This window comes from Sus scrofa, chromosome 1, assembly GCF_054392235.1.
Source record: "Sus scrofa isolate SSC_HxYL_T2T_F1_AM1 chromosome 1, Sscrofa_HxYL_maternal_Yorkshire_Landrace_v2.0, whole genome shotgun sequence".
Taxonomy (NCBI): Eukaryota; Metazoa; Chordata; class Mammalia; order Artiodactyla; family Suidae; genus Sus; species Sus scrofa.
Genome location: NC_139383.1, coordinates 54,435,790 through 54,460,608, shown reverse-complemented (window position 1 = coordinate 54,460,608; position 24,819 = coordinate 54,435,790). Strand labels below are relative to the sequence as shown.

The 24,819-nt window shown below is 47.8% G+C and overlaps 1 protein-coding gene across 1 annotated transcript in view; it reads right to left on the bottom strand.

The window, feature by feature from the left end:
* NT5E (5'-nucleotidase ecto) overlaps positions 1–24,819 on the bottom strand; it is a 49,915-nt gene that overhangs the window by 5,953 nt on the left and 19,143 nt on the right. Inside the window, exons 3-6 of the mRNA XM_001927095.5 lie at positions 19,905–20,093; positions 4,449–4,646; positions 2,849–3,003; positions 353–458 (exon numbers count right to left, since the gene is read on the bottom strand). Coding sequence (XP_001927130.2) covers positions 353–458; positions 2,849–3,003; positions 4,449–4,646; positions 19,905–20,093 — 648 coding nt within the window. The remainder of the gene's footprint in view (positions 1–352; positions 459–2,848; positions 3,004–4,448; positions 4,647–19,904; positions 20,094–24,819) is intronic.

Here is a 24,819-nt window from a genome sequence, read left to right as displayed (position 1 = left end):
ATTTATCCAGTGGCATGTCTTTCCCAGTGAATAAGGTTGGTAATTTGGTCCTCCTCTTTCAGAGAGCAGGGTGGAAGCCGTCAATATTTGGCATAAATCAGAAACAATGTTTTGCTTTGGGAGTCAGAGGTTTAGTTACATTAGCTTGGTTCTGCTAACCCTAGCTACGGCCTCTGTGTGCAAATGCATCTGAGAATGCACAGCGTGTGTGGCTTGTTGGGTGGGGCATGGACTTGAGTGGCGAAGGGTCTAGCACGGTGGGTCAGGGCTGCTGGCAGAGATGGGCTGAGGCTGCCTGGGGGTTTGGTCAGAAAGACATACACTGAGCTGAGGCCCCTCAGCAGGAACATACCATTGTTCCGCTCGTCAATGGGCGACCGAATGCCACCTCCGTTTAAAATGCACATGGACACGTGGTTCCAGGACATCTCATCCGGGTGTCTGAGGTTGTTGTTGATCTGCGAAAGGAGATGCATTTACACTTATTATTCTGGGTCTTCTTCCTCAGGGTCAGTTCCAGGAATTTGGTTAGCACCACAGAGGAAACAACTGTGTCTCTCCTGCTCCTGTGCGCCCAGAGCTCTCAAGTGTAATTCGTCAGAACTAGTTTTATGCTTTGAGAAGCAAAAGTAAGATATTATGACCCCCGTCATATGTCAGACTCTAGGTAGCCAGTAACTCTGAGCACCACCCTGGCCCTTGCCCCTGCCCCCTGCACTCCTCAGGCCATGGGCCTTAGCAAAGCCAGCCCTAACCCACAACCCCCGACCCCAGGGCAGGTCCCACGCTTGCTTTTGAGGCCAGAACCCCAAAGCCCTTCAATCTGGACCACAGGCCATCAAGAACTCTGGCTCCCATGTCTAGATCCGTAGCCAGTTCCCAGGTTGGCAGTTTTAGAGACACAGAGACAGCCCCTGCACCAGGGAGGGAATTGGTTTCATTCTTATTTTTCTTTTTACAACATCTGTGTTTAGTAACAAGAAATAGAATGAACACATTCTCGTTTGGAAAAAAAATAGATGCAAAAGATGGATGGAACTAGAGATTCTCATACGAAGTGAAGTCAGAAAGACAAATACCATATGATATCACTTCTATGTGGAATCTAATATAGGGTACCAATGAGCCTATCTACAGAAAAGAAACAAACTCATGCACATGGAGAACAGACTTGTGGTTGCCAAGGGGGAGGGGGAGGCAGGGGATGGACTGGGGGTTTGGGGTTAGTAGATGCAAACTATTGCATTCGGACTGGATAAGCAATGAGATCCTGCTGTTCAGCACAGGGAACTATATCCAACCACCTGTGATGGATCATGATGGAGGAGAATGTGAGAAAAAGAATGTACATATGTGTATAACTGGGTCACTCCGCTGTACAGCAGAAATTGACAGAACACTTTAATAAAAAATTTTAAAAAACAGTGCAAAAGCAAAAGTTTTCTTTCCCTCGCTCCAGCCTCTGTCTGTGAAGTAAGTACTGCTAAGAGTCTGGGCTGTTTCCTTCCAGACCTTCTTCTATTCATTCCCACTCTGGCTTCCCTTGAGCTGCTTCTCCTGCACTGACTGTGTGGTGCTGAGGAGCCAGCCCTGGCCCTGCCTTGGAAAGCGTGAATGTTGTCATTTCCTTGGCAGACATTCATTGAGTGTGGCTACATCCCAGGCACTGGGTGCCTGGCGCCAAGCCGAGCACCGACGAAGAAATGGCCCCCTGGGTGCCCATGGGTGCAGTGAGTCAGACTTGAGACCTCGGCTCAGCATGGTCCTGGGGGGCTGCCACAGCCAGTCTGCCCACAGACAGGTGCACAGAAGGCGCTCATAGCGTGTGATCCTGCTCAGCCACAGGGTGACTGTTTTCACTACAGCTGCGTGTCGTCATCCTCTGCTCGAGAAGGCGGTTCACACAAATGCCCTGGGGCCGAGAGGACAGATCAGGGAAACACAGTTCCACCTCCTTAGGCCCAGGTGGATGTGTTCTGTCTACTGTGTCTGCCGCTTCAGGGTAGCAGAGTTTGTGGATGCAGATCCTCATACAAAAGGAAAGCCACATCCAAGATTCAGACACCTAAGATGAGCCCCATGAAATAAAGGCTTCTGTCCTTGTTAAGCAATAAAGTGATGATGGTCTGTTGGTCTGGTTCAGGCACCTTCCCCAGGTGTGAATCCACGCCAAGCTTTTATCTGGATGCTCATTTTTATTTAAAAATTTTCTTTATTTTAGTTTTTTGCTTTTTAGGGCCATACCTATGGCATATGGAAGTTTCCAGGCTATGGGTCCAATTGGAGCTATAGCTGCCAGCCTACAGCAGAGCCACAGTCCCAGCAGTGCTGGATCCAGAGTTCCCGTTGTGGCTCAGTGGTTAACGAATCTGACTAGGAACCATGAGGTTGCGGGTTCGATCCCTGGCCTTGCTCAGTGGGTTAAGGATCTGGCGTTGCCGTGAGCTGTGGTGTAGGTCACAGACTCGGCTCGGATCCCACGTTGCTGTGGCTGTGGTGCAGGCCAGCAGCTACAGCCCCAATTAGACCCGTAGTCTGGGAACCTCCAAATGCTGCAGGTGCAGCCCTAAAAAGACAAAAAAAAAAAACCAAAAACAAAAAAAACCCCCAAAACCCAGCAATGCTGGATCCGAGCTGCAGCTCACGGCAACACCAGATCCCCAGCCCACTGAGCCGTGAGGCCAGGAATCGAACCCGCATCCTCATGGATACTAGTAGGATTGTTTCCACTGCACCACAACAGGAACACCTTTCTTTATTTGCTTTTAAAAGTTCTCAGCTCTATCAGGTGGTCTCTCCATCCCTCTTTCCATCTCCCCCCCGAGGTGTGACTCTGGGAACCACTTACCATAGCATCGCAGATCAGGTTGCCCATGTTGCATTCCCGAAAGCGGCAGGACTGAGTGGTGCCATCCAGGTAGACGATTGTTTTCCCCAGCTCCTGGGTCGAATAATTATCCAATTTTACCCTCCAGTTGTTGATGTCTGCTTTTATGGTTGGATCTAGAAGAAAACAAGCAAACAAACAAATCAGCCTGCACTTAAAGCAGATCTCACACTGGCTGAAACGTTGGAGAAAGATTCAAACATCATTCAGCTTCCCTGGTATAAGCATGCATTTCTTTACCATATTTGTGTAGATTTTTTGACAGGGAAATTCCGTAGGAACCTCTATTTTGTTTCCTGGAATAAGACCCAGGATGGATTGTTTTTTCTTTTTAGGGCTGCACCTATGGCGTATGGAGGTTCCCAGGCTAGGGGCTGAATCAGAGCTGCAGGTGCTGGGCTCTGCCACAGCCATGGCAACACCAGACCCAAGCTACACCTGTGACCTATGAAGCAGCTTGCGGCAATGCCGGATCCTCAACCCACTGAACGAGGCCAGGGATTGAACCTGAATCCTCATGGATACCATGTCAGGTTCTCAACCCAATGAGCCACAACGGGAACTTAACCAGCATGCATCTTAAAAATGTGCCAGGTAAACCAGCATCAACTCATCACATCTGAATGAGTACCGGCTGGCCCACCTGGAACTGCATTGTTGGGCTGGTACAAAAGGCCGAGAGGTCCTGCTGTGGAGTCCTGGCCTCTTCCTCTGGCTGTCAGGGGCTCTGTGCTGTGAGCGGGGCTCTTCTGGGCCCCTTATTACCCGTCCTTCCCTCTCTGATCATGGTAAGCAGGAAAGGACAGGTGAGAGAGCAGCACAGGAGCGTGTTCCCAATGGATGACACCAAATATATTACTACTTCGGTGCCCAGACAAAAAAGTAAGAAAGACACATGCTCATTTGATCAACTGAGGCCCGTGGAGACCAGGCAACTTACCCCCTGCACACTTCTCTTGGTGGTGGGGCTAGGGTGGAGCCCTGCTCTCCTGCTTTGAACGCCCTTTGCTTCCATAATCAGCTCACCCCTGGCCAGGGGCTGAGAGAGGCTTTCCCAAGCCAGGGTAAAGCCGGAGAAGGCACAGAAGCAGCAACACAGTGTCTGATGCTGAGAGGGCCTGGACAAGCAAATGGGGTGTGTGTGTGTGTGCTTTCTTTTTAGGCACCCACGGCATATGGAAGTTCCCGGGCTAGGGGTCAAATTGGAGCTGTAGCTCAGGTCATAGGCATGGCAACACTGGATCTGAGCTACCTCTGCGACCTACACCACAGTCTGTGGCAACACCAGATCCTTAACCCACTGAATGAGGCCAGGGATCGAACCAACATCTTCAGAGAGACAGCATCAGGTTCTTAACTCACTGAGCCACAGTGGGAACTCCTGGGGTGTGTTTTAAATCTTATCCTTGAAGAGGGTAGGGTAAACTCGAGGGAGCAGCTTAATTCTTCAATTTTTGTCCTGAAATATTAACCAGAGAGAGAGAGAGAGAGAGAGAGAGAGAAGAGAAATCCAGCTATCTAATCTCTAAATTGGTGGATCACTGCCCTGAATTTCACGTACCTTCAGGAATGCTGCTGTTGAGAAGAATGGGATTTCCATGTGAAGTGATGACATTTCCTTTTTCATCAAACTCCACCTTCAAGTAGCCCAGGTATTTGCCAAAAGCATAGGCCTGGACCACAGGAACCTTCCGGCCATCATCGGAGGTGACTATGAATGGGTACTGCCCCTCTGGTACCTCTTTGGAAGGTGGGTTGCCTGCAAGGAAAGATCCAAAGCTGATCAAGTTGGCCCCTGTTCCCGGCTGGCTGTGGGCCCGCGGGCTCTGGCGGTGACAGCAAGTTCTGAATGGATGATGCGCCAGCTGCTGCTTCACATAGCTGGTCTTTCAGAGCCTTGCTGGGCATCTGCCCCTGTTTCCGAATGTGCCCTTTTGGCACATAAATCCTTCCATTCTCAACTCAGCAGACACTTGCGAGGCTCTTCCTAAGTCCGGGGCCCTGTGCCCAGTCCTGTGCAGCAGAGAGATGCAACCCTGCTCAGCTATCCTCCTCCATCCGGACCCAGCTCCATCCTCAGCCAGGGAGGATCCTCAAGCCACTTCCCTTCACTGTACTTGGGGCTTCCTCACCTGAAAAATGGGCAAAATAACAGTTCCTCCTTCACAGGGCTGTTGAGAGGGTTACACGTCCAAGCTCCCTCACATAGTGCCTGACACATAGTAGATACTCAATAAATGTGTATGCCTTTCCCTTATGAGGGGATGGTAACCTCCAGAAACCCTAGACACATGCTCCAGAGCTTAGACTCTAAAGTTCCTGGGCCAGGGATCGAACCTGTTTTACAGCAGTGATGCAAGCCACAGCAGTGACAACGCTGGATCCTTAGCCCACTGAGCTACAAGAGAACGTTCAGAGCTTAGCCTCTTTAGTGGAAAATGAGCAGAAATGACAAATTACTGTTGTTAGTCTTGGCTGCTGAGTTCTCATGGAAGAGCCACATTCATCCTGGTGGCCAACTCGCCCACACACCACCTGCCCTGTCCAGACCGCACACCCCCCAGGTTCTGCCGAGTTCTGTCTCCAAGGGGGGCGCCTGGGGAGAGCTTGGGGGCTACTCAGCAGCCAGAAGCTGAGACCCACCCCTCCACGGCCTCCTGCTTATATGAGCCCTGGGCTCTGATCACCTGGCACATTTCAGTTCTGTAGCTGCACCCCCTCTCCCCAGGAACATTGCACTTTGTATCTCACCTCCACAGAGACCGTCTGTGACCTGTTTGGGCTGTTCTGGGTTGAAGACTATAGAACAGATGCCTTTGACTCACTACTGTTTTTGTTACCTCCCTTGCCACACACCCACCACCAGTGTTTCCTATTAGATATTTACAGAGGGCCCAGGGAAACTCAAACCTGTGTTGGTTGCTCACTGGACCAGTTACAATTACAAGAGTCGACTGGGAGCTAGGCCCTGGGCTACATCTCACTTAATCCTCCAGGCATCCCATGAGGTAGCTCCTATTATTATTATTGGCTGTACCTGCAGCATGCAGAAGTTCCCAGGCTAGGGATCGAACCTCTGCCACAGCAGTGAGAACATTAGATCCTTAACTGCTGTGCCACCAGGGAACTCCAAGGCAGCTTCTATTACTATCCGCATTGTACAGACTAGAACACTGATTGTCACCGGAAAGGTGCCCCAGGTCATGCAGCTGGTGTGTAAAGGAGGGCGGGTTGAAAAGCAGGGCTGCGGAGGTTTATGTTCTCTCCACTCCCCAGCACGGCTGCACTGTGCTGTTCTCAGCTTGCAAGAGCTGGTTTCCCAAGGTCACTCAGCAAAGCAGGTGCAAGCCCAGGAGCTGCACCTTTGTGCCCCAAGCTGCGTCTGGGCTTCCCCTTTTCACCAAAGGCAAACTGAATGTTATGAAAAAGCCAGTCCTGCCTTGCTCCAAAGCCAAGAGCAGCCCCTTCAGCTCAGTAACCACAGAGCAGAAGTGCTGCAAATACCAACACTTCACAAGCAGGAAATAACTATTGCCAACCTTACGTTCCCACTTTCTTGCTCCCTCTGGAAAAAGAAAAAAGAAAGCTTTGGAACTTTATCTTTACAAAAGCACCTGACTTGAGATCCAGAGCAGGCCCTGTCCATCTGCAGTGCACAGCCTCACAGGCGATAGGCGGATAGTGACTATGACTGTTGTAGGTGGTTGATGCATTCATTGCTCGGTAGCAGGGAAGGCAAATGCTTGCATCCTCCTCATTGCGTTCTGTGATGGTCCTTCTTTGGGCAAGGTTGGAGCCTGGTCTTTACTTCAGGGGACCAGAGTGTGGCAGCCCCCGCCCCGCCCCGCTTCTCAGCTGGGAAGGGTTTGAGAAGGTGGTTCCTCCTCTGAGCCCCAAGAAGCTTGGCAAGTTGCAGTTCTCACTATGTCCACCAGGTGGCGCAGAACGCCCCATCCAGGAGGAAAAGGTACTAAGTCTATTTTAGGAAAGAGGCTGCCTTTATTTTCCTGACTTCCATAAATATATTTGAATTTAAATAGATTGTAAAACAATTAAAAAAAATAAAAAGGGAGTTCCTATTGTGGCACAGCAGAAACGAATCCAACTAGCATCCATGAGGATGCAGGTTCGATTTCTGGCCTTGCTCCGTGGGTTAAGGATCCGGCATTGCCCTGAGCTGTGGTGTAGGTTGCAGGTATGGCTCTGATCTTGCGTTGCTGTGGCTGTGGTGTAGGCCAGCAGCTGTAGCTCTGATTCGACCCCTAGTCTGGGAACTTCCATATGCCAAGGGTGCGGCCCTAAAAATCGAAAAAAGTAAAAGAATGTAAAAGTTAGGAATCTATCTGGACAAATGCCTCATCAGATCAGCTTGCTCTTTACAAACAGGAGTTACTAACCCCAGCTCCTGCAGGATGACGATTTTCTCCAGCTCTGAAAGGCCTTGATATTCCTTTCGTTAGAATAAATGACGTGTCATCTGTATTTTAAACAGACTTAATTAGGAACAACGAGGAGGCTTCCCAGTGGCTGAGGCAATGCCAGTTCAGTTTGGCTTAGGTCTGCCTCCTCCACAGCTCAGCCCTCTCTGCTTCCCCTCCACGCGGCAACCCCAGAAAACCACTGGCAGGGAAAGCAAGTCAGGGCTTCACATTTTCCACAGCACTCTTCAGCCAAAGATGCTCATGCCCCAGAAATTCTCTACAGACCGAGCCACACATCTGCCTTTAGAAACCCAGCTGGTCCTCTCAGCAGGGGAGAAACTGTTTACCAGAACTCAGCTCCAGCCATCTAGCACCTAAATAGTCTTGGCACCAAGCCTGGCGGAGCCCTGAGTTGTGGCTGCCACTTTGAATTGGTAACCTGGCATTTCCTAGCACAGCGAGGGTGCCCAAGGTAACCTAACAGCAGCCCCAGTGACAGCCCCTCAGAATGGTGGGGGTTCCCTGTGCGTGTCGAGACAGGTGCCTGTCCAGTGGCCAGAAGGCGGAAAGGATGGATCCCATGGTGACCGAGAGGTGCCGGAAAGTGAGCCTGAACATGATCACTTGGCTGAATGAATTACAGATTGTTTTAAGGCAGTCCACGCGATGATACTTAATGTCTCATGGAACAGGTTTAAGAACTTCAGAACTTCCTTTAAAGGGACTGCATGGGAGTTCCCGTTGTGGCTCAGTGGTTAACGAATCTGACTAGGAACCAGGAGGTTCCGGGTTTGATCCCTCACCTTGCTCAGTGGGTTAAGGATCTGGCGTTGCTGTGAGCTGTGGGTTGTAGACGTGGCTTGGATCCCGCGTTGCTGTGGCTCTGGCGTAGGCCGGAGGCTACAGCTCCGATTAGACCCCTAGCCTGGGAACCTCCATAAGCCACAGGAGCAGCCCTAGAAAAGGCAAAAAAGTACCAATAAATAAATAAATAAATAAATAAATAAATAAAGGGACTGCATGAAAGTATTTGGCGATTCATCTATTGCACATCAAGACTTTGAAGGGACTTGAGTTTCTCATTTATCTATTCACTTACTTACTTATTTGTCTTTTTAGGGCCACACCTGTGGCATATGGAAGTTTCTAGGCTAGGGGTTGAATCTGAATTACAGCCGCCAGCCTACACCACAGCTACAGCAGCATGGGATCCGAGTCTTGCCGGCCACCTCACCACAGTGAGTGGCAATGCCAATCTCTGACCCGCTGATCAAGGCTAGGGATTGAACCTGCATCCTCATGGATACTAGTCAGATTTGTTTCTGCTGTGCCACAACAGGAACTCCTTGGATGTCTTTCTGATTTTAGCCCAATGCCAATTCCTCAGGAGAACACTCTCTGCTGATCCCCCAGGCTGGGTCAGGTCCTCCTGAATCTGCTCTCCTAGCATCATATGCTTCTCTTTTTATAGCACGCTCTGTAATTATATATAATAGGATTGATTTCTATGCATACTTCAAAAAAATATGATCAGGGTTAATATCCCTTTCAAGACAGTAAGTTCCAGGAGTGCATGGGCTGCTGTGTCTCTGGGGTTGGCCTAGGACATAGTAGGCAGTCGATAAATGTTTGTTGAATGACTAAGCTTAAGTGGGTTAGCCAACACTCTCCACAGATGAGTAGATGCTTTTCCTGTGGAGGAACCCCTAGGTCCAGGGGAGCCAGGCCCCATCCTCCAGCTCCCCTCAATTCAATTTCCTCAACTGATAGGCTGGGTGGAGCTCTTAAAGCAGAACTTGAGACACCAACATCAAATGCTATCATTTATATGTGGAATCTGAAAAAAGGACACAATCAACTTCTTTGCAGAACAGATATTGACTCACAGACTTTGAAAAACTTATGGTTTCCAAAGGAGACAGGTTGGGGGTGGGAGATAGGCTGGGGGTTTGGGATAGAAATGCTATAAAATTGGGTTGTGATGATCATTGTACAACTATAAATATAATAAATTCATTGAGTAATATAAAAAATAAAAAAATAAAAATCAAATTAAATTAAAAAAAAAAAAAAAGAACTTGAGCAGCTTGTCCAGGGAATGGGTTTTGGTGCCAGCTCACTTTCAGTCTGGTGTCATGACCTTGGCAGTGACTTTTAGCTCCTGAGACCAAAATTTATTTCCTGTATTTGTAAAACAAGAGATCTGATTAGTGGTTTAAACTAAAAGTGGTTTAACCTTTTCCCTAAGCTACAAGCATCTTGTGCATGCAGGAAGTCTGGCATTGAGTCATGAAGCAGGCTGGCCACGATACTCTCCACACCCGGGCAGTCAGGCCAGCAGATGTTGAGAGGTGATCAGCAATCAGAGGTGCAGGTCACTGTCTCCTCAGCCATCTCTGTACCCAACCCTGCCCACTGGCCATCATGTCTCCTCCAGGGAGCTTACGAGGCCCCAACAGTCTCCATACTGGGACTGTGTCCCTGTTTTGTACACACTTCAATCTGCTGCCCAAATTCTTGCTCTTGGACACACGGTGACAACTGGGAGGTCTAAAAGAGATGGTGCGTCTCTGAGTAGGACCTGGAGTGGGCACAAACCTCCGTGAGTCCAGTCCTGACTGGCTGGGGCAAATAAGGGGGCCCTGCAGGGTGGCAACGGGCTCACACATTCACTCACTCCACAAACATCCCCCAGCTGCAACACGTGCCTAGTGTGCTGGACTCCACTGCCCGCGGGGCCAGGCCTGAGGGCTTGGCTCCATCCTTCTGAGGCTCAGAGAGGCTACTCCATAGGGATGGGGCAGGGGATGCAGTGATACCCGCTGTCCATCGCCCTCTTCTCTTCACAGAGGACCTAAGCCATGGCTGAGCATCCTTCCAGATGCCAGAGTTCCCATTCACTTTTGTCACAAGAGAACAGGGTTTCACCTAAAAATAAAAAGCCTGGAGTTCCTGTCGTGGCTCAGTGGTTAATGAACCCAACTAGCATCCATGAGGATGCAGGTCTGGTCCCTGGCCCCGCTCTGGCGTTGCCGTGAGATGTGGTGTAGGTTGTAGCCATGGCTCAGCTCCTGCGTTGCTGTGGCTGTGGTGTAGGCTGGCAGCTACAGCTCCGATTGGACCCCTAGCCTGGAAACCTCCAATATGCTGAGGGTTTGGCCACAAAAAGACAAAGAAAAAAAAAAAAGAAAAGAAAAGCCCCACTCTGGTTCTATCACTACTGCCTGTTACAAAGCAGAGTCCAGAGGAATGGGAAGGGGAGGGACTGATGTTCATCTTAACAGGCCTTGTAGTTCTGCTTACCAACAGTGCTTGGTAAAAAGGAGGTACATGCGACCATGAATTGATCTAAACCTGATGTACCGTTTCAGAGAAAACCAGCACTCAGCTGGATAAGGCCTTCCAGGTGGTTCTGTTCACTGGGAAATGTTGGATGTTTGGATTTCTTGGGGGTCCGAGGAGCAGATCACCACAAATCATTAGCTTCTGCCACACACTGAGCAGTGGACACGGGATGCACAACTCAAGTGAACTCATCTCGGAACCTGGGGGACTCCTCGCGGACGCCCCAAGCTCTACTTCCACATCATGACAGAGAGTTTGGTAGTTTCCTAACAGATGAGCCATCAAAATGGACAAATACGAGTTCTAGGCTTGGGGTAAATTTTTAACTGAGGACCAGAGATCTGAGTGAAACACAGCCAGGCTGATTGGGACAAATCACCACACTTCCAGTGTCTTATCTTTTAAAGGTAAGAAGACACATTTGTATATTTAGCTCAGATTCTCCAATTGAGTCTATCTCTCTCTCTCTTTTTTTAATGGGCTCATCCATGGCCTATGGAAATTCCCTGGCCAGGTATTGAATCTGAGCTACAGCTGTGACCTATGCTGCAACTGCGGCAGCGCTGGATCCTTTAACCCACAGCACTTAGCCAGGGATCAAACCTCACCTCGGCAGTGACCTGAGCCACTGCAGTCAGATTCTGTCAGATTCTTAACCCACTGCGCCACAGACGGAACTCCCTGTATCAATCCCCCCTTTTATTTTTTTGCTTTTTAGAGCCGCACCCTCGGCGTATGAAGTTCCCAAGCTAGAGGTCGAATTGGAGCTGCTGGCCTACACCATAGCCACAGCAATTTGGGATCCGAGCCATGTCTGCGACCTACACACCACAGCTCGTAGCAACACCAGCTCCCCAACCCACTGAAAGAAGCCAGGGATGGAACCCGCATCCTCATGGATACTAGTGAGATTCACTTCCGCTGAGCTACAATGGAAACTCCCTATGTCTCCTTTTTTAAAACAACATTTAAAACAAGTACTTCTGTAATCGTTCCACTTGTTAAAGTAACCAGATCGGGCCCAAGAAGGAGCTACTAAGCTAAGCTCACCGTCAGCAAATCAGAACTCCACTATGCTTCTGCATGCTCCCCCAGAAAACGGCAGGCCCGGGCCCCCCAGTCAGTGCTGCCCGAACAGCACACATTCCAAGACCCCGCTTCGCTCCAGGAAGGCAGGGTGCCCTGCTTTAACCTCCAGAAATGCCAGGGCAACTTCCTTGTTCCTGCTCCTTCCCTAGGCCCCTTTCTCTCTGCCAGACAGGATGCTGCTCTATCCATGAATCACTGTGGAAAAGCCTATGGAGCAGTCAATTGTCTGTGGAAAGTTTTCTTTTAACAAACTTTGGGATTAATGGTTCAGTGTATAGGGTTCAGAGAGGTTAAAAAGTCCATTTTTTCCCCCCAAAAGTAAAACTAGCAAGACAGAGTGTTTGGCACACAGAGAAGGAAAAAACATGCAGTTTCATCACCACTGGTGGCATCTCTGCAGCGCTGGGATGCAGGTTCGATCCCTGCCCTGGCACAGTGGGTTAAAGGATCCTACATTGCCACAGCTGCGGTGCACGTCGTAACTGCAGCTTGGATCTAGTCACTGGCCTGGGAATTCCATATGCGGTGGGGCAGCCAAAGGAAAAAAAACATTCTACAGAGTTCCCTGGTGGCTCAAGTGGGTCAAGAATCTTGGTGTTGTTTCTGCTGTGGCTTAGGTCACTGCTGTGGTGCAGGAACTTCTGCATGCTGCGTGCATGGCCAAAAAAAACTGTATGTATGGATAACAGTGGATGGCAGAATCCATTCAAAGGAGAAACCATTTTCTGTTTAGTAAACACCTGTGAGAGGACAAGGGTCTGACAGGGACACAGGGAAGCAGACTCCTCTAATGATAGTCTCAGCTGTTCCTGTCTTCTTCCCCAGAAGGAGGTGAGGCAGACATTTGGGTCTGGTTGTTTGCATAAAAATAGTGGAAGAAAAACTATTTCAGGGGTAGCCTTGGATAAAGGGGGTGTGGACAGGAAGGAGAGTGGGCTGAGGAAAAAGTCAGCCTGGGAGTGGGGTGGGGAGGTGAGGGGTTGTTGGAAGGCAGAGTCATTCCTTGTCACAGGTGTGCTGCACAGCGGTGGTCCCCTGCCATGCTGGGCAGACCGAAAAGGAAGCTGCCTTTCGTGGATGGAATCCTGGGAGATCCAGAAGAAATGTCACTTCCATATTTGGGTCTGTGCTGTGTGAATGAGACTAATGATTTGAAAGCGGCAAGAACAGAAGTGACTGAGAATTCAACATGAGTAAGAATTAGGACCAAGAGGATCAGGAAAAATATAGGTGCCCCAAAGAATGATCAGACTTGGGGGGAAGTGGGTGAGAAGAGCTCTAGTGTTTCCCAAATTTTGTAAGATAAAGAGTCTTTTCATTTATTAAAGGGAGGAGTGAGTGACCCATTGAATTCGCTTGGATTTGTGAGTGTCAAGTGACTACAATCTGGATAAAATATGTTTGCATAACTGTCAAAGAAAACATTTTGTATCTTCCTCTTTTTCATTTCAAATTAGATGCATTATTTTCCCATGTTGCAGAATATTAGAGAATTCATGTATTTTTTGTTTGTTTGTTTGTCTTTTTAGGACTGCACCTGTGGCAGATGGAAGTTCCCAGGCTAGGGGTCGAATCGGAGCTGCAGCTGCCAGCGTATGCCACAGCCTCAGCAACGCAGGATCTGAGCCATGTCTGAGACCTACACCACAGCCACAGCAATGTGGATCCTTAACCCACTGAGCGAGGCCAGGGATCCTCATGGATACTAGGCAGGTTAGTTACCACTGAGCCACGATGGGAACTCCAAGAATTGATGTATTTTTCTTGGACCTATGATGCTCCAGGGCCAAGTTCTGTTCACGTTATCACCCCACTGAATTCCTATAACACTCTCTGAGGTATCGTATCATTGTGATCATTTGTTAAAATAAAAAGCTGAAGCTCAGAGGAGCTGAGTAATGTATCCGAGGTTGGACAGCCAGCAGTGACCAACCCTGGGGGGAAGTCATGTCTGTCACAGTGCAAAGCCCTCTCCACGACCCTGTGTTACTTCCCGGTGAGGTCGGAGGAATGGGAACCTTCTCGAAGACCATCGGGGGCAAAATCAGGGCAACGCAAACCGTGGTCCTGGGAAGACAGGAATGGGCTTTCAATTTCACCATACGGAGCTGGCCATTCGCCTTCCTGACAGCTCAACCCTGCCAAATGACTCGACCGTGTTTTACAGCTGTTCTTTTCACATTTGGGGTTTGGCTCGTCCCACTTTGCCTGGGAAAGCAGTTTCATGAGACGTCACTAACGAGGATCAGTGTTACATGGCTGCAGAAATGGTTAACCAGGGGGCTTTGGCTTTGCTCCATGCAGGAAGCCAGTGCTGAGGCTGGGCTATGACTGGAAGCTGACGGAGAGGTCCCGAGTTGTGACCTTTGGAACGAGGGAGTCCCTGGACCACTCGGGACAGCATCTTTGCAGCTGCCAGCCACGCCTCTGCCCTTTGGCTGAGTCTCCCGGCGCATTCAAAACCCCCACGTCAGCAGTCCTACTGATGCCCAAAGGAAGTGGCTGTTTGTTGGAGAGAAGTTCCCTGTCCTGTGGATGCAGTAAACAATGAGACCATTTTCTTGTTTTAAAAGACAAGGTTATTTCAACAAGAGTGAAAATCCCTGAGACACCTGCACGCCCTTTACCACTTTTTTTCTCCAAGGGCAACAGCAATGGACCAGTTCATAACTCTAGGAATTTAATGCCTTTAGAGAAGTCACCTGCCTCCTAGCCCTCTTCCTTACAGCTTTCCAAGCCTGGTGGGGGAAGTCTGCTCCTCTTTATTTCCACGTGAGAATGTCAGGCAATGCCAGGGTTGTCTGCACGTGCACAGCAGCTGTAATTCAGAGGACCTGCCGTGGCTTCAATATTTGGAGGGGAAACACTCATGCCATGCTTTGGTCATGCCTCGTTTAAAACTGAGTTTTTAAAAATATGGACTGGCTACAGGATGATGAAGCTTATTCAACAGGGGGTCACTAGCATCTAAAAAAAAAATTAAATAACAGAAAATATCAGGTGCAGCCAGATACTTTGTGAAATTTTCTTTCAGGTGAGTGTGTATGTGTGTGTGTTGGGTCCTGTGTTTGTGCTGAAATGGTTCTCAGCAAGACTGAAGATTCCAAAAGATGTATTCTTTTAACTCTCATTTTATTAATCAATCATATTTAACTTCGTGTTAATTCCAAACGCAATTCAGGAGAAGGTTGTTTGTTGTTGTTTGTTTTGTTTTTTAAGGCTGGGAAAATTTATTTAAACAAGAAAATATGCCTGGTACATGGAAAGGAACCTTAAAAAATTGTATAAAAATAAATTTTAGAAAAAGCCTCATTCCCCACTGTGTCCTGAAATTACCTTTTTTGGGGGAATTACCTTTAATTGCTAATTTCATTCCTCAAAATGATGAGTATTAAAATTGAATATTTTCATGCAAACAGGTTTAATCCTGGTCAGCAATCATGAAATGTGAGATAAATGATGGATAGTCTGCAGGGAGTTTTTCCCAGAAACTGTAATTATCTACTGCAAGGTTTATGGATACGTAAGTTTAATTTTCATCCTCAAATCTTCCGTCCATCCAGTCATTCATCATTCACTAAACCCATCTCCTTAGCAAAAGGCACATTCTGTTTAGCAGGATTTCACTGGCTGGAACCAAAGTGACAGGAACAAATGCACAGGCTGCAGAATTCATGGGAGGCTGGGCACAGCCACTGAGCCTCTTCAGGCCCCGCATGGCGCACTGACTGATGGCAAGGGCCACACACCAAGGCTGCACAGGGCAGCGGGGGGCTGTGAGGAGGGCATCAACTCAGAGGGTGTAAAGACAAGTCAGCATCTGAGAGGAGGTGTTGGTCCTTTAATTGTTCAGGCACTGTTTTGGACATGGGTCATGAAAGCTGAGCTGTGCAATGAGATCCCGCTGTGTAGCCCTGGAAACTATGTCTGGTCACTTATGATGGAGCATGATAACATGAGAAAAAAGAATCCATACATGTATGTGTAACTGGGTCACCATGCTGTACAGCAGAAAATTGACAGAACACTGTAAACCAGCTATAATGGAAAAAAATAAAAATCATAAAAAAATATATGGCCTGGCTAACATATGAGGAAATTGACTGAGTGATAAAGGGGCACTTAAAAAATGAAACAGAAGAGCAGAAAATATCAGGGTGCATCTCAGGTGCTTTGGGAGACATTTCATTTAGTGTGTGTGTGTCTGTGTGTCCGTCCGCACTTGCATTGGGCCCTCATGAACAACGCCTTACTATTCATCACAGTCAAATGAGTTTGAAACCACTGCTCTCAAGGACTAGGATGCAGACACCTCACTGCTACTGTGTGTCCTGCGTTCTGACGCTGTCTTGGAGGAAAGCTAAGAAAAAGCCCGGGAGGGTGTCTTATCCGCAGAGCTGGGACATACCTGAAGTTAAGACAGGCTAGCGTTCCAGGCCCTTCACTCCATCCACTCATCGCACACAGGGAGTCACAATGATGCTTTCTGACAAACCCTCATTCTACAGATGAGGGAGATCCGGCCGGGACACCCTAGTGGCCCAGCCTGTCCACACCAGAGTCTGAACCTCCAACCAGAGCTGCCTGCTAACATGCTCCAGTCTTGGTGCCCTCAGTCCAGCAATTCCCCCAAGTTCTGTTAGCGGCTCTCAGATTCTTGATGGCCATGTCACCTGCACCAAGGAAGTTCACATCCCCATGGGCTCCTCAACATCCTTGGGGTTCCCATCATTTTGCACCCACCCACTTCATGAATCAATACATATATATCCCCATACGAGGAATGTCAGGGCCGCATCTACTTTAATCTGGTCTGTTAAAAACCAAACCACTATATTGATTTTGCAACCATGCATGGATGTAATCCAGTTTGATATTAGTCCCTAGCCTGTGTCTACTAAGAGGGAAAATACTTCAAAGGGATTGAATCACTAAGGAACTGAATGCAGATACTGAAGTGAAGGGCAGCCCCACCCTGTGGCGGCGTCCCCAACATCCCTGCTTTGTTGGCACATGTGCTGGCGGGCAGCCCCACTCCACTACACACCAGACATGGTTACGTACAGTCCATCAGGGTCTTTCACAGACACCATCTCATGTAATTTTCATGACAATGAGGCACTTGGAACATTGTCATCCCCATTCTGAAGAGAAGCTAAGAGGTCCAGAGGCGATGAAGGACCTACAAGGTCCTTCAGGTGAGTCAGGAATGAGAACTCTGACCCAATACTGCGTGTGTTTCTTTCTTCCTTTCTTCCATCCTTCTTTTTGCTTTTTAGGGCCGCATCGACAGCATATGGAAGTTCCCAGGCTAGGGGGCGAATCCAAGCTGTAGCTGCCGGCCTAGTCACAGGCACAGGAATGCAGGATCTGAGCTGTGTCTGCAACCTATACCACTGTTCACAGCAACGCTGGATCCCTAACTCACTGATCGAGGCCAGGGATCAAACCCACATCCTCGTGGATACTAGTCGGGCTCATTTCCGATGAGCCACAATGGGAACTCCTTGTGTTTCTTTTCTTTTTATAATTTGTGTGTCTTTGTGATTGCAAAAGTAACACGCAGGAGTTCCTGTCGTAGCTCAGTGGTTAACGAATCCAACTAGGAACCATGAGGTTGCGGGTTCGATCCCTGGCCTTGCTCAGTGGGTTAAGGATCCAGCATTGCCGTGAGCTGTGGTGTAGATGGCAGACATGGCTCAGATGCCATGTTGCTGTGGCTCTGGCGTAGGCCGGCGGCTACAGCTCTGATTTGACCCCGAGCCTGGGAACCTCCATATGCCGTGGGAGCGGCCCAAGAAAATGGCAAAAATAGACCAAAAAAAAAAAAAAAAAGTAACATGCATTTATTTGAAAATACTCAAAGGTGCTAACAAGAAAGTAAAAATTACCCATATGCTCTTCTTAGTGATAACTCCTTTTAACATGTTTGGGCAATTCTTACTGTTTGGGGTGTTTTTTATTTTTGCTTTTATAAATTAGGATCACCTTAGCTAGCTCAAATAGACATGGGTGAAGCATCAACCGGTCCAAGGGGGGCTGGTCCCCAGCAAAGCTTGCCTTCCCACTGCTGCTAAAAGTCAGTTCCAGCCAGGCCCACCTCCTCACCTTCCTTTTCTTAAATAAACTGCACAGAGTTCCCGTCGTGGCACAGTGGAAGTGAATCCAACTAGGAACCATGAGGTTGTGGGTTTGAAACCCAGCCTCATTCAGTGGGTTAAGGATCTGGCATTGCCGTGAGCTGTGGTGTAGGTCGAAGATGAGGCTTGGATCTGGTGTTGCTGTGGCTGTGGTGTAGGCCAGCAGTTGTATCTCGGATTAGACCCCTAGCCTGGGAACCTCCATATGCCCAGGTGCGCCCCTAAAAAGCAAAAAAAAAAAAAAAAAAAAATATTCTGCGAAGCTCCATGAAGCGGTGGTGGGTGGGGGGAGCAAGGTGGGAAAGACTCATTGAGGCAAAGACTTGAGGCAAAGACTTGAGGCAAACCCAGAAGTTTTGGGACATTATAGGTTCAAATGGAAAAAGAAGTTAAGAGTTTTTCTAGCTAAAACTACCTAAGACCAAAGACAGGAAAAGAGAGGGAGGACAGAAGAGAGACAGTGCTCTCAAGAGGGCGGGGGCCTGTGGCTCCAGGACACTCTAGTCCTAGGATGCAGCTGGGTCAGGACTTGAGCCCAGAGTTCCAACTTCTGCCACCTGTGAACCTACCAATCAAGTTTGCCCCCTTGAGCTGTGACGGCCTTATTTACATTATTTTGTTTATGCTTAAAATTTTTATATGACATGCTGTTTTTTTTTTTTTTTTTTTTTTCCTTTTCGACCACACCTGTGGCATATGGAAGTTTCCAGGGCCAGGGCTCGAATCTGAGCCACAGCTGCAACCTGCGCCATAGCTGCTGCAATGCTGGATCCCTAACCCACTCTGCCTGGCTGGAGATTGAACCTGCACCGCGTCAGAGACTATGCCGGATTCTTAACCCACGGCACCACAGTGGGAACTCCAACACGCTGCTTTTTGACATACACTGACTTTTGCTTGGGACTCAGTAAATTTACTGTTATACACATATATTTTTATGCATATGTTATATATATATATATTTATAATGTACATAAATGAATGGAACTGACATAACTATGAAACCATTTAATTATTCTCAGTAATTTGTCTTTGCATGGAAGCAACCAAAGTGTCTATTGACATATGAATGGATAAAGCAGATGTGCTACCTATACTCAATGGAATACTACTCAGCCATAAAAAAGAATGAAATAATGCCATTTGCAGCAACATAGATGGACCTAGAGATTATCATATTAGGTGAAAGTAAGCTAGACAGAGAAAGACAAACACCATATGATATCACTTATAATGTGGAATCTAAAAAAATGATACGAATGAACTTATTTACTAAATGGAAAGACTCACAGACATAGGAAACAAACTTATGGTTACCAAAGGGGAAGGGAGGGAGGCATAAGTTAGGAGTTTGGGATTAGCGGATATACACTGCTATGTATAAAATAGATAATCAACATGGAACTACTGTATAGCACAAGGAATTATGCTCCATATCTTGTAAAACCTATAATGGAAAAGACTCTAAAACAAAAAAAATATATATATATATAAAACATTCTTTTATATTATATTCTTTTTTTTTTTTTTTGTCTTTTTGCCTTTTCTAGGCCCACTCCTGCAGCATATGGAGGTTCCCAGGCTAGGGGTCTAATCAGAGCTATAGCCGCTGGCCTACGCCAGAGCCACAGCAACCCGGAATCTGAGCCAAGTCTGCAACCTACACCACAGCTCACGGCAACACCGGATCCTTAACCCACTGAGTGAGGCCAGGGATCGAACCCACAACCTCATGGTTCCTAGTTGGATTCGTTAACCACTGAGCCACGACGGGAACTCCAATATACATATACTCTTATATTCTTCTGTAATATATATGTATAACTGAATTACTGCACTATGTACCTGAAACTAATACAACATGGTAAATCAACCGCATTGCAATAAAACTTCTAAAGAAATGTCTCTTCGAGCAAAATTTACATGTTAGCCCTTAGTGTGTGCATCATATATATACATGACTGCCTGTATAGGTTATAACGTATCTGCAACATACATTACCCAACCCTCCTCAGCTTTTACCTGTGTAAAGAAACGTGTTGGTGTGTCCTCCCACCACCACGTCCACGCCCTTCACCTTCTGAGCGATGAGTTTATCCATTTCAAAACCAGAATGTCCCAGTGCAATAATTTTGTTCACATTTAGAGTTTTTAGCTTGTCGACTTCGGGTTGCAGTGCAGCAATTTCATCTTCAAATACTAAATTTGTTCCTAAGGAAGAAAATAAATATAGACATTTACTAACAGTCATTTTTATGGTATGGCTTATTATAGAGGCATACCTAGTAAAAACACCTTAACCTCCTACAGCTCTTAAATTACTGAGACCAAAACTTATTTATAAATTCAATATAAAATCCTTACAAAGCCAATACAAACTCACATCAATATCCTTAGTCAATATATTTGCTTAATATATTGCATTGGTTTAAGGTTACAGATATTATGTTGCTTGAATTCAATCTGAAACTATGAGGAAATTCCAACATGGAATCTATTTACTTTTGAAGTCTATTTTTACATTTAGACTACCGTCATGCCCATGCAGAGTGTGCCTGAGCATGTAAGCATGATGTTGTGGATGCCAAGTCATTGCGCTGCTGGATGTCAACCAGATCTCAGGAAAACTGACACAAAACCAAACAAACCAGAAAACAAAACAAAACAGACAGATTAGCTACTCTACACCTTCGTTTGCAACTTCAGCATAATCAGTCTTCAAACTTGAAATTCTTGGCAGCCACTTGTCGTTGCATGCCACTCTGAGGACGCTGCTGACCACTTTGTTCCGTCCACTTGATAAGTCAGCGCTGGAGCAGAATCGGATCTCATCCGAGGACTGGTTCTGAGGGCATGAGCATCCTTTGGGTTGCTCACTGCCCCCACGCAGTGGTGAGCGAAGCTGGTCTACTGGTGCGGTTAATGAGTGCACGTGTGGCTGCACAGCCCGGGTGCTCCATGCGCTGTGGGCACCTGGAACCCAGTGTGGCAAGGCTGCCAGGCTTTCTCTCTGTCCCTGTGGCCAAACCCCAGCTGACTGGCACAGAGGTGACTACAAACACAGATGCACTGCCCTGAAGTCACGTCCAGCAGTCTGTGACTTGGGATCCTCTAGATAGTCCATATTCCCTTATGCTAATATCCCAGAACCATCACTAAAATGAAAATGCCAAAGTATGATCTCGATCTTGTAAAGACCTTTCAAAACCCAGGAGTCTGCCATCTCTAGTCAGCAAAGTATTCATCTTTCTTTCTTTTTTTTTTTCTTTTGTCTTTTTGTCTTTTCTAGGGCCACACCCACGGCATATGGAGGTTCCCAGGCTAGGGGTCTAATCGGAGCTGTACCCACTGACCTATGCCAGAGCCACAGCAACTGGGGATCCGAGCCGTGTCTGCAACCTACACCACAGCTCACAGCAACGCCGGATCCTTAACCCACTGAGTGAGGCCAGGGATCGAACCTGCAACCTCATGGTTCCTAGTTGGATTCGTTAACCACCGAGCCACGATGGGAACTCCATTTTTTTTTTTTTTTGGTATTCATCTTTCTAAGGAGCTACAAGACTGTTAGAAACTTCCCTTGTGATGCTGTGGTGTTTGGGAGTCTCTGTGCGCTCCAGGTAGGGGAGCTCTGGAGTCCCCTGCAGTAGTCAACCCAACATGTGCAAAAGAAGGGTGAAAAATGAACAGCTCCACTGACTGCAAAGCCCTGGGGGGAACTCAGATGGAGAGCCTGAAAACCAGCGGCTCGAAGATGTGTTAGCTGGGACCCGCAGTGCTGTCCTGGTAACTCACAGGTAACATTTAAAAATCAGCAGTTGTAACAGTTTGGCCACCACTATCTGCCATGAGGACATCACAAATAATCTGCTTATTTATTTATTTATTTATTTTTTGCCAGTCATCCCAAGAAGCCCAGAGCTCCTGGGTCACCCTCAGCACCATGTCATCATCTCTGTGAGCCTCTCCCTGAATCTCCCCTTAAGATGATTAGATGCTCCCTCCCCCATGCCACGCATGCCTCTCCCCCCACTGCTTAATTTCTCTCTATGCCATTTACCACCTTCTGATGCACCAAACATTTTACTCATTTATTTGTTCTCTCACTAACTGTGTTAGCTCCAGCGGGCAGGGCTTTTTGGGGTTAGTATCCCTGGGACCTAGAACAGCACCTGGCACATAGGCAGGAAGTCGGGGGAACGCCTGAATGAATGAAACTGAATGAATGTTTGCTGATCCTTTCAAAGAAGACTACCATCCTCTGCTTCAGTGTGGCTGGCAAGAAGGAGCAAAAAGTTCAGAGAAAGGCCTCTGAGGACAAAGGAATGTATTCATCTAACACATCAGAAATCTCACGGGCTCATCATCCCACAGAGAAAAAGCATGGGCTGTATCTCAGGATCTCATGGGGGAGCTAGAAGTATTTCATCATCTAGTGAAAATAAATGTGCTACAAACACAAACTATACCTGTGGGCACCCAGGCCACCAGGATTGGAGGAATAAGGCTGGATTTGGGGCCAGAGATCCTCCGGATGAACCAGGCTGCTGGACCTGTGGTCTTGGGAGAAGCAAGTGTCCCCAGATTCACTGCTCCATCCCTGCCCAGCTCAGCACTGTCCCTGCAGGCAGGGTCCAGCCTTCTCTCCAGGGAGCTGCTGGAAAGAGCATGGCCTCTTGAGACCCCCCCGTCTTTTACAACCTGGTAAAGAACTCTAACGGGGTGCTCTCAGAGTCCCAGCAAGGGTGGTCTGATTTCTGGAGTCCCTGTCTCTTTACCGCCCCCTTTTATCTTTTTTTTTTTTTTTTTTTTGCTTTTTAGGGCCAAATCTGCAGTATATGGAAGTTCCCAGGCTAGGGGTCGAATCAGAGCTATCGCTGCCAGTCTACGCCACAGCCATGCGGGATCCGAGCCATGTCTGTGAGCTACACCACAGCTCATGGCAATGCTGGAACCCCAACCCACTGAGGGAAGCCAGGGATCGAACCCACATCCTCATGGATACTAGTCTGGATTTGTTTCCACTACTCCACGAAGGGAACTCCCCTTTTATCTTTTTATTGGTGACTGTTAAAGAAACAGTAATGCTTTTCTCCAAATCATGCTGAAGTCCTCAGCCTGACTGTGCAATCCTCACCCCACTTTCTAGTTTTCCCTATTTAGAACCCTTCTTCCGGGACAGTGAACACCCTGGCCCCACACCTCCCTGCTCCCTCAGGTTCATTCCGGCAATACTCACTGAGAACCTTCCGTGCTGACACCAAGCAGGTCCTAGCCCTCAGGAGCCTGTGTCCTGGCAGGTGACTCAGACTTCGCTTCTGGAATGCCCTCTGCTCCAGGACGCTCTGCACACCCCTGAAGGGGCCAAGTCTACCCAACCCCCCCCACCCAGCCTGCCATCATGCCTTTCACTCACTGGACCTCCTCCCCCCTCTCTGACTTTGTTTATGACTGTTTCATGGCATTTCATTACATTCTACTCTAAGGGAACTCAAAACTCCCCTAGATGGAATGGAAATTACAGAGACACATAATTATTCAGTTATTCAACATGTCCACATCTTCATCCAAAGATCCTCAGCTCTGTTACGTTCCAGATGTTCCTCAGAGGAGACCCAGCTCTGTCCTCAGGCTGCTCCGGTTATGTAAGAGGCCGGCATCAAGGGCAAATGTGACAAAGGGGAGGTGTTTTTTTGGGGCTGCTAGGCTGAGGGGGACCTGCGGCCAGTCTGGGCCATGTCACCCCAGCTCTCTTCTCGTCAGTGACTGGTTTGCTCTGTAATCTCCACCCTCTTCTGGGCAGCAAAGCCCAAGGTGGCCCAGAGAGGCAGCATCCCCTGAGCCCCGGGGAAGATCTGAGCAGCCTGAGCAGCGCTGTCTGCAGGGCTGGGGAAGGACTGAGGTCTGGCCGGGCCGTAGAAAGCAGCCTGAGGCATCAAAAAGTCCCTCTGGTGGGACCACATCCCTTTTAGTCAGAAGAGCATTCTTAAAACACTTCAAAAGCTCATCACATCTACGACCGCCCTTTGTGGTTTCACTGTGTCCTCAGCCACAGCTATTGACTGTGTGCAGAGGCTTGGTCACCGTGGGGCAGATGCCCAACTGCTGCCTGGGTTGCTGACAGGCCCCACATCTCCACCAGCAAAGAATGACCAAGCTCTGCTGCCAAGCCCTGTAGGACCCTCTCCCTGCTGGGGCTGCTAAGGGTCAAGTTGACCTTTTTGTTGTTTCTGATGGCCTGCACCTATTTTAACAACAATATATATGACTTTTCCAACTGTTAAATAATTAGATGTACTTAATCGGGTAATTCTAAATGAAAACCTTGTTTCTGTTAGCTCCTAGTTTCCTTTTTTTTCTTCAAATGTGGAAAGAAAATTGATTTGGATAATTTAGAAAAAAAATGTATTTTTGGTCTCACTGCCAAACTGTTCTGCAAAAGTGGCTCCAAAATGTTTCCTGAATGGCCTCAGGGTCATACATGTGTGTATGTATATATAAAGCATATATCGGAAGGAGTTCTGGTCGTGGCTCAGGGGAAATGAATTTGACTAGTATCCATGAGGACACAGGTTTGATCCCTAGCCTCATGTAGTGGGTTAAGGAGCTGGTGTTGCTATGAGCTGTGGTGTGGGTCACAGATGCGGCCTGGATCTGGCATGGCTGTGGCTATGTTGTAGGCCAGCAGCTACAGCTCTGATTTGACCCTTAGCCTGGGAACCTCCATATGCCAAGGGGGCGGCCCTAAAAAGACAAAAAAAAAAAAAAAAAAGCACATATATACATAATATCTATCTATCTATCTATATATATATAAGACTATTCAGGAATATATATATATATTTTTCCCCAGAAAGCCAGATATAACAGAGTCATTAAAACTACAAGAGATAAACAATGAAGAAGGGAGAAAGGAGCGTTCACTAGACATGGAAAG